General features: G+C 38.4%; 1 protein-coding gene across 1 annotated transcript; it reads left to right on the forward strand.

The window, feature by feature from the left end:
• Nucleotides 1-1,315: 1,315 nt before the first annotated feature.
• On the forward strand, nt 1,316-8,710 carry LOC127779284 (poly [ADP-ribose] polymerase 2-A). The gene is made up of 18 exons (XM_052306017.1): nt 1,316-1,605; nt 1,730-2,063; nt 2,174-2,298; nt 2,641-2,722; nt 3,170-3,402; nt 3,476-3,596; nt 4,030-4,085; nt 4,341-4,414; nt 4,904-4,950; nt 5,169-5,218; nt 5,571-5,633; nt 5,871-5,951; nt 6,228-6,338; nt 6,425-6,500; nt 6,927-7,069; nt 7,486-7,559; nt 8,013-8,118; nt 8,201-8,710. The coding sequence occupies exons 1-18, from the start codon at nt 1,522-1,524 to the stop codon at nt 8,294-8,296; spliced, it is 1,956 nt and encodes a 651-aa protein (XP_052161977.1). The 5' UTR covers nt 1,316-1,521; the 3' UTR covers nt 8,297-8,710.
• The last annotated feature ends 1,152 nt before the right edge of the window (nt 8,711-9,862 follow it).

Consider the following 9,862-nt stretch of genomic DNA (forward strand, 5'->3'; position numbering starts at 1 on the left):
TGTCATATGCTCACCTTGCAATAATTAATCAAACCTCAGTTGAAGACAAGTTGCGAAGGAGAAGACGTTTGGCTTATACCCCAGTTGAGCTGCCTGTGGGAGTGGAGCCGGAGCTTCGCTAGATTTTATTTTCCGCTGCAGTTTTCTTCATGGTGAGGACTAAGTGCCTCTTAAGTAAGTATTTATCGTTTTAGTTAATTTGATGAATCTGTATATTAAATTGTTAGTTTGTGTACCTCGGCTGATTTCTGGACGAGGATTTTATGCACAAATAAGTTCGGAAATTACTAGTGAATTTCTGGGCGTGACAGCACGCGTGTGTGCATGTGTTGTGGTGTGAGTGTGGTGTGTGTGAGTGTGCATCCTGAGTTGTACCCTTCTCAGAAATAGGGTACACACTCGTCCTTCTCAGAAATAGGGTACGCGCACGCAGTGGTATTGCACGTTTCCCGTGTACTGAGACCTAGTGGTCTTCAATCTCATTCCTAGCGTATGTTAAGGACGCGCTGCGTGTGTTGTGGTGTGATTGTGGTGTATGTGAGTGTGCGTCCTGAGTTGTACCCTTCTAAAAAAGTATATGTCAACCATTCATTTTATTAAAAATATATATAAATATGCTCAAATATATTCGTGCTTAAATCCTTTTAGTGATAAAACAAATAAAAAACCATATAATTATTTAATTTTTAAAATAAGATGAATGGAAAAAAATCAAATGGTGTCAAACTTACAAAGCGGAGGAAAGTATATATGACACGACATTCCAAAACAAGTTTTTGTCGGGAGGACGTTCGGGCTGTGTTCTTTACCTGGGTTCCCAACTCCCCACCCTCATTTTCCGCACGCACGTTTTTCAAACTGCTAAACAATATTTTTTTAAAAAAGTTTCTATACGAAAGTTGCTTAAAAAAATTTAATTAATCTATTTTTTTAAAAAAATAGCTAATATTTAATTAATAACGTGTTAATGGACCGCTCCGTTTTCCGTTGGAAACACCTCTTAGCGAACACACCCCTATAACGGGCTAATTAATGTAACAGCCTCAACGTAGAATCCTAGTTTAATTATGATAATCACATTCGACAAAGTGTTTTTTAAATTTTTTGGTGCTGGTCCAATCTCTATCTCTCTTTCTAATAATAATAATAATAATAATAATAATAATAATAATAATAATAATAATAATTTCAACATCGAAGAGAAAGAAAGTCCCTTTTCATTTTTCCCGCCTCTAGTGATCTCCCCCCAAACGCCCAAACACTTTTATTTTTAATTTCTGATTTTCTCGCCTCCTCCTCCTTCCCCAGGAAGGAAGAAGCCTCCTCTCCCTCGCGTCGCGGCGCCTCTTCTCCCGGAAGAAACCCGCCCATTCAAAACCCACCCAAAAACTCCTCCCCAACCAAACCCCCCAAAAAACCCCCAATCCCCCCTAGCCTCCACTCTCCCTCTTCGCCCGCGCCTAGAACCTTCTAGAAGCACCTCGGCATCCCGGGAACCCGAGGAGAGGCGGCGGCGGCGTGATGTCGGCGAGGCTGCGGGTGGAGGAGCTCCGCGCCGAGCTGCAGCGCCGCGGCCTCGACGCCTCCGGCAACAAGCCAGTGCTCGTGAGTACCACCACTCCCCATTCCCCACCCTCCCCTACCACGGTTGTGGCGGGCGCACGCCATGTGCTTGTGCGTGTGCCTGCGATATTCTGAACTCCCGTGATGCATTGCGCGTTTCTGCTAGGTGCGGAGGCTGGACGCCGCCATCCGGAAAGAGGAGGAGGAGGCTGCGGTGTCCGCAGCAGCGAAGGAAGAAGCAGATGCAGGTGGCGTGGTGGACGGCGAAGGGAATGGGGAGGACAAGAGGAAGAGGAAAAGACGCGGTGATGGAGAGGATGTGGATAACAGTGAATCGGACGCGGCGAAGCTGGAGGGGATGAGCTATCGTGAGCTCCAGGCACTGGCCAAGTCGAGGGGACTCGCAGCAAATGGGAGCAAGAAGGAGGTTATTGAGAGGCTGCTCTGCGCCCCTTCTGATACGGATGGTGGAGTTCAGGACAAGAAGAAAATCGCAAAAGGTTTTGCTGGTCAATTAATCTCGCATTTAACTTACCATAGGCGAAGATTGCAATTTCACCAGAATAACCATTGTTTTGGTGTTTTTTTCTTGTATATTCAATTGGTGCAGATGGTGACGACAGAGTTGAGGAGTGTAGAAAGGAGAAGATTGTTACAGCCACAAGGAAAGGTGCTGCGGTGTTGGACCAGCACATCCCTGACCATATAAAAATGACCTATCATGTCTTGCAATTGGTGTGTTAGCTCAGTTTTGCCTCTTTATTTCCTCTTATAAAAATTTCCATTATTCACACCATAAATATTATCATCAGCAATTTAGTGCCTGATGCATTGCATTATTTTCAGTTTGGTAGAAGATTTTTATTATTCATTGATGGATCCGTCTTTTGTTGTGCTTGAAATGTAGCATGTCTAATTCTGTCAGGTATTTAAATATTAGTCCATGTTAAACTCATTATCAAATCCCTAATTTCTGTATTCAGTATAGACTGTAGCTAGAACAGTTTTGTCATCGTTTAGTACCTCGAAACTGTTGTGCTACCTGTGCCTTTTACTAATTAGTGGTTTTTATTGAAGGGTGATGAGATCTATGATGCCACCATGAACCAGACTAATGTTGGAGACAACAATAATAAGTTCTATATCATCCAAGCCTTAGGTTTGTCCATCTCTCTCTGACCGGTTGAAATAGAAAACATTTCCTCTCTTTCATGTTCCAACAATTGAGTTATATGAATTCGTTAGATGATTCTGTCTTACTTTGATAATTGTCTTGTTATTTCATCAACTTGAGTACACTTCTTTTAGAAGCAAAAGTGCACAATGCATATACTCTTCAGGGTTTTAAATCTCCTGCTATAGCTGCCGCTATCTCCCACTATAGCTGTTTGAGAAGGGTTCTAGCTATTTGCTCTCATATACAATTTAGCCACTATAGCTCCATTTAGCCCGCTATAGCTGCCGCTATAGCTGTTTGAGAAGCTAACCGCTAAATACCTTAGCCCGCTATTTAAAACATTGATACTCTTGGTACATAAATTCAATATTTCGATCTCTAAATAATGTATAGTGTTAGGTGGATCATGAACTGATGTTTTGGTTTTAGAATCTGATGCTGGAGGAAGCTTCATGGTTTACAATAGATGGGGGAGGGTAGGGGCACGGGGTCAAGACAAGCTACATGGTCCCTTTTCATCACGAGAACAAGCAATATATGAATTTGAGGGAAAGTTCCATGGCAAAACCAATAACCATTGGTCAGATCGCAAGAGCTTTGAATGCTATGCAAGGAAATACACCTGGCTTGAGATGGACTATGGTGAAGCAGACAGGGAAACAGTAAGATTAGTAACTGTGTTATAATTTAGCACCTATGTTGTTTTAATCCCTGACCCATTCAAATTTGTCCCAGAACAAGAAAGTCAGTCCCAGCACTGATCAGATAAAAGAAACGAAACTTGAAACTCGAATTGCAAGTTTCATATCCCTCATCTGCAACATAAGCATGATGAAGCAGCAAATGGTGGAAATAGGTAAGTTGTTTCAGTGTTGCTCTTCATGCTTATTTGAACATCATAAGATTATTATCCTGTTTACCTAAGTTGCAGTCATATGCTAGAAAAATATAGTTGACTCTAAACATAGAATCAATGATTTATCACCACCTGCATAGGGTTGACTCATGGATAATTAATTTGCGTGGTAGATCTGGTAATGAGGAAGTTATAATTGTGAGAGTTAATTTTGAAAAGTAAAACTGAGATGGGACTTAACTTAGTTAATGGCGGAATACTTGTAATCATCAGCCCAAAGAGTTGAATTAACTCAGTGAAAGAGTCCATTATCAATTTTTTATATGTATATTCCATGGTATCCCACAGGTTGATTTGCCTATTTTGATAAGTAGTTCCTGATGTTCATTTGTCAAGTTTCTGCTTTTCTGATTCATGTTGTGTAATCAATCAGGTTACAATGCTGATAAACTTCCTCTTGGAAAGCTAAGTAAATCCACAATATTTAAGGTGAGTTATTTCTATTCTTTTTATTGGTAATTATCATGTGTAGGTATAAGCCTACAAGTTGAAGAACAAGCCATGTAAACAGCTTGCACTTGATCTCTAACAATCTACCCAGAAGTTAACATAACCATGTGCTCTAAAAGTTATGGTTTATGCATATTTCAGTGTTGTATGTATTAACAGTTTGGATTTCATGGCCTTGGTTTTGTATTGCACTCATACCAACCTTCTTTTTTCTGACGATGATGATGTCTACAGGGTTATGATGTTTTAAAGAGGATTTCCAATGTTATTTCGAGGGCAGACAGGAGACAGCTTGAACAATTGACTGGGTGGGTCCATGCGTTTCTTTTTATTATTATTGGTCACAACTCACAAGTAACAAACGTATATCAAATAATATGATGCCTGTGTTGACATCCCGTTTCACATCTTTAATGTTTTGATGACCTGCCATTTTTCAAAATGCTGGAATTTTAATAATTTGTTACATAAATGTTCTAATTGTTGTGTGCTCTGTAATATATAGCATCATGGTGATTGTTTGATGGAAATTAGTTTGACTTTGAGTGCCCCTTTCATCCTTAACTGAAAAGGATTTCAACTCACTTCAGTTTTCTTTCAAATGGTTTGATCTTCGGATTGTGATGACTGTTTGTGTATGTTTGTTAGTTTCTAGATACAATTTATTTTGTGATTTTGTTTGTCAGATGATTCTAGTTGTGGAATGCATGATACATGTGGCTCTCAACACTACATTTATCTTTTAAAGGCCTTTTTTTTAATTTAATGAGATTGTCTTATGCTGCCTCTGGTTGCAGGGAATTCTACACTGTGATCCCTCATGACTTCGGTTTTAAGAAAATGCGTGAGCTTCAAACTTTCTAACTATTGAACTTCTTAGTTCTTACCATGACTTACTCCCTCCGTCCCACAAAAAAAAAATGAATCTAGGACTGGATGGTATGTCCAGATTCGTAGTACTAGTTGGTTTTTTATGGGACGGAGGGAGTAAGTAGTTAACACAGGCAGCTCTGTTTTGGGCCTTTATGTAGGACTGTCTGACCTACTTAATTTATCTGACAGGTGAATTTATTATTGACACTCCTCAGAAGCTAAAAGCTAAGCTGGAAATGGTAATAAGCTACTTTCTTTCACATAATTGTTCCACTAATAAGGGCCTCTTCATTCTGTATGAATATCTATGGTATTATTTTATTTCTATTAGGCCCTATGTTATCGTGTCTATCTTGTACAATACTTTGTAACGATGAAATTCACCTGTCATTGTTATCTAAAAGTCTACTAGAGTTGTTGAATTGTGTTGTAGTTCCACATCCTTTTTCAGATCATTCACATTCATATTGTTAATGTGTAGGTTGTCTGTAATGTATGTTCCTGTACTTGACAACCATTATGTCTATTACAATTTACAACCCATGTATGTTGAAAGATGTTCATGCTATTAGCTTTCTTGCTCTTTGAAAGGTTGAAGCCCTTGGTGAGATTGAGATTGCAACCAAGCTTCTGGAGGATGATTCAACCGACCAGGTATGTTATGAAAATACTGCGATGTAGTGATATGGAACTATGGACCTGTGGGTTCTGTTCATTTGAAAATCTTTGTTTATATTAGAATCTTCAAGTTTGTAGTTGGTGTGATTATATTAGCGTTCCAGTATGCTCATCCTAGGACCGTTTTTATCATTGTTTAAGTAACTAAAATATTCCTCGTAATTTTACAACCTTGCACTGTTGGAACATAATGTGGCATGTTTCCATATGTAGGATGATCCATTGTATGCTCGATACAAGCAACTTAGCTGTGACTTTACACCTTTGGAAGTTGGTTCTGAAGAATACTCTATGGTAAGATTGCTACCAAGAATTTATATGTTCAATAATTTTTGGACATTACTTGCCAGTGACAAGGTTCATCAAGATAGTATTATTTGTCATTTTTAATTTGAATATGGCAACATTCTTCTCATTTCTTTCTTGGCTAGGAAAGAGGTAATTTCTGTGAGTTTGTTATGAACAGAAACTAATGTAGAATGAGTTTTTCATTATGTCTATCAACCCTTTATTTATGTTATTGTTCATGTTTGTCATGCTTTGACCTTGTTCGAAAATTATGCTGTCCAGATAAAAACATATTTGGCAAATACCCATGGAAAAACGCACACAAACTATACTGTTGACGTAGTGCAAATATTTAAGGTGTCAAGGCATGGTGAAATGGAACGGTTTCAGAAAGTGAGTGGATCTTCCTGATCTACTAAGCGAACCAAAATAGCTGTACTCTAGTTGTGGAATGAGTAATTTTTGAAATGTTCTTGCAGTTTGCTACTGCAGGCAATAGGATGCTTTTATGGCATGGTTCTCGGTTGACTAACTGGGCCGGCATTCTGTCTCAAGGTAATTTATCTATCTGAAAAATTGTATTTATATGTAGAGAACTTACATTATATGTATAGAAGATAACTTAGCTCCAGCTTTCTTCATGAGTTATGAATACGATCTACTTATTTGCTCTTCCTGTAGTTATGATAAATAACCATTTAAGTTATTCTTTTGAAGGAAATACAATATCAATGTTATCTTCATCGGCGCTGATATTGATGCGTCATTTTCATCTATTTGCATTTAATAGGAGCTTCCCTGCACAATTGTAACTTCCCTTTCTGTTGCTGAAACATTTACTTAGTATGTAAAACTGATAAGGAATTTGCTTGTTTCCTTAGAGATGCCAGATTATTGTGTGCTATTTGGAACTCCTTAAATGTTGGAACAACTACAAAATGGATTGATGATATTATAATTAATACTATTACACTTCTCCAGGTTTGCGAATTGCTCCTCCTGAAGCACCTGTTACTGGCTACATGTTTGGAAAAGGAGTATACTTTGCTGATATGTTTTCCAAGAGTGCAAATTATTGCTATGCTTCAGAAGCCTGCAGGTCCGGTGTGCTGCTTCTATGTGAGGTATGTGTGCTGTGCTTGCATTAAGGTATTATAAGTTGATGAAGGCATGTTGTGCACAGTGGCGGATCCAGAAAGAAATAGCAGTGGAGTCTGAGCAAACTAGATAGAGTTACAGTCCCCCCTCTCATCTATATATGGTAAAAAATTTTAGTGGGGTCTTCGTGGGGTCTCTCATATTCTTCACGCTAGTAGTGGGGGCTCGAGACCCCGCCGCCCCCATGCTGGATCAATCCCTGGTTGTGCGCTCCTAAGCCTCCCCTTTTTGGTTCATTGATTGTATCATTTACCTTATTACATCTATTATTCATTCTCAAGAGATTGGGCTATTCAGTTCTCCCTGCTTCCGTTTTGAGTGTGAGTTGTCTACTGAGTTTGTTCTTGTGTTGCTAATGTTTGTTTCAACTTGCATCTCACAGGTTGCACTCGGTGAGATGAATGAGCTACTAAATGCAGATTATGATGCCAATAACCTGCCAAAGGGAAAGCTAAGGTCAGTTTCTAACGTGATTCTTTTAATAAGCCCCTGATGTTCGCTTGCTGAATTGGAAAGTACACTATTTTTCTTCCGAGGATGATTATACATAAGTAATTCATGTATTCGTGGAATTAACTTGTTTTTTAAATGGAAGCAACAATGCAGCCTATACAATTGCAGGTGTACACAACTGCATGGCTTTGGGAAAAATAGCTTCAATGATAAAAATAAAAAAATAATAAGCTAGATCAAGTTAAGTATTACAACGCCTGTGATTAGACAAGGGTAATTTGTTTATGCCGTTTCAAGTGTGTAAACCTAATTACAATCGGAACCCCCTTGTGACTGAGACTCATCTATTTCATTTCGGACTATGTAAAATGATTTATACAAACTAATAAAAAAGTGTTGTGTTGGTGCTGCTACTTGATATGACATGAATTTCTGGTTGCAACTGTCTTGACACAGCACGAAAGGAGTTGGCCAAACAGAACCGAACACAGCAGAGTCGAAGATCACGGATGATGGTGTGGTTGTTCCACTTGGAAAACCTAAGGCAGAGCCTTCAAAAAGGGTATGTTTCGTCAAAACCAATCCTACCAGCAATACGTTCGAGCTATGATTTAACTGGTTACCCATCTTCTGTTGGACTGCAGGGTAGCTTGCTGTACAATGAGTTCATAGTTTATAACGTAGATCAGATAAGGATGCGGTACGTTCTCCATGTCTCCTTCAACTTCAAGAAACGGTAGACAAAAGTTGTAGTCAGCACGGAGATGAAACCGTACCATCTCAGTACTTGTAAGGTTATGTCATTGGGTGGTACATATATTTGTGAACAACTGAGTCAGGCTGTTAGCCTTCCTAGCATTTTGATGTCGTGATGCTGTGACATGTGTGTATATATGAACCATCGCAATGCATTTTCTGTTTGATTAACCTTTTCTTGACATACTTTGTGCATTCAAATTTTGGCCGTGTTTAGTTCTTTACCTAAAATTTTTTTAAGTATACGGACACACATTTAAAGTATTAAACATAGACTAATAACAAAACAAATTACAGATTCCGCTTGTAAACTACGAGATGAATTTATTAAGCCTAATTAATCTGTCATTAACAAATGTTTACTGTAGCATTATATTGTCAAATCATGGCGCAATTAAACTCAAAAGATTTGTCTTACAATTTATATGTAAACTGTGTAATTGTTTTTTTTCTATATTTAATGCTCTATGCATATGTTCAAACATTTGGTTTGATGGAATTTTTGGAAGTTTGAAGCGAACTATGGTCCTGTTTAGTTCACACCAAACTTCCTCTAAACTCCCAACTTTCCATCACATCACATCCAAAACTTTCCTACTCACATAAATTCCCAATTTTTTTTTTTCAAACTACCAACTTTTTTCAAACTTTTCCCCAATTTCAAAAACTAAACACAGCCTATACACAGCCTTTGTAAAGAATTAGTACTCACCGGCGCAAGTAAATCTAACGTGGCCATGCTGCTGGTGCCTAGTGTGAAGTCTGTCAAAAGAAAAGGCTGCTTCACTGACGCAAGTAAATATTGTCAATTTGCTGTTGTATGTATTGGTATATCCATGCTACCCTTGGTACCAAGGTGGGTGTAATGAAGTATAGTAACTTGAAAGCTAAGCATATCGCCATAGCAACTTACTATCGAGGTTGTTTGTTTTAGTCAATGAGAGTAAATCAATGTTGAAAACTTTCCTTCATGTTGTATTGGCGTAGAGCCTCGTTGGTGGTTTAATAAGCCAAAGCAAAAGCTAAACTTTAAGTTTTCTAACTTGATTTTTAAGTTGATTTTAAGATATTTTAACGTAATTTTTTTAGCATTGACTTTGAAGTCACTACGAACAAATAAATAAAAGTTATATATATAAATTATTTTGAGTGAAATACATGGTCGGTCCCTAAACTTGTGTGGTGGTGTCACTTAGATCCGTGAATTTGAAAATTGCACATATTTAGATCTGTGAACTTGGTTTAATGTACCACACCGGTCCAAACGTCCTTTGACTGTGTTTGACCGCCAATGTGGTATGTCACGTAGGCAACACTTTTTCTCTCAGCCCTATCCATATCACAACACGTTGCATATATCTCATTGTAGCTATACAGTGACACCAAAATCCCAAAAAAAATTCTCGAATTGTTCTTCCCTCTCATTCTTCTCCTTGCATGTATTGAAAATGCAGTCCCGATTAGCAATTGCCATTGCTCTTCGCTTCAAAATGATCTTATCCTTGCACAATAACACCTTCTTCCAGCAACTTCAAGACAAGGGCGAGCTT

This window comes from Oryza glaberrima, chromosome 1, assembly GCF_000147395.1.
Source record: "Oryza glaberrima chromosome 1, OglaRS2, whole genome shotgun sequence".
NCBI lineage: Eukaryota > Viridiplantae > Streptophyta > Magnoliopsida > Poales > Poaceae > Oryza > Oryza glaberrima.

What these genes read in the sequence shown, in the direction of transcription:
- LOC127779284 (XM_052306017.1), top strand. Translation starts at nt 1,522, where the DNA reads ATGTCGGCGAGGCTGCGGGTGGAGGAGCTCCGCGCCGAGCTGCAGCGC. An exon ending in GCAGCAAATGGTGGAAATAG is followed by an intron (nt 3,597 to 4,029) that starts GTAAGTTGTTTC and finishes GTAATCAATCAG; the next exon opens with GTTACAATGCTGATAAACTT. An exon ending in AGGATGATTCAACCGACCAG is followed by an intron (nt 5,634 to 5,870) that starts GTATGTTATGAA and finishes TTCCATATGTAG; the next exon opens with GATGATCCATTGTATGCTCG.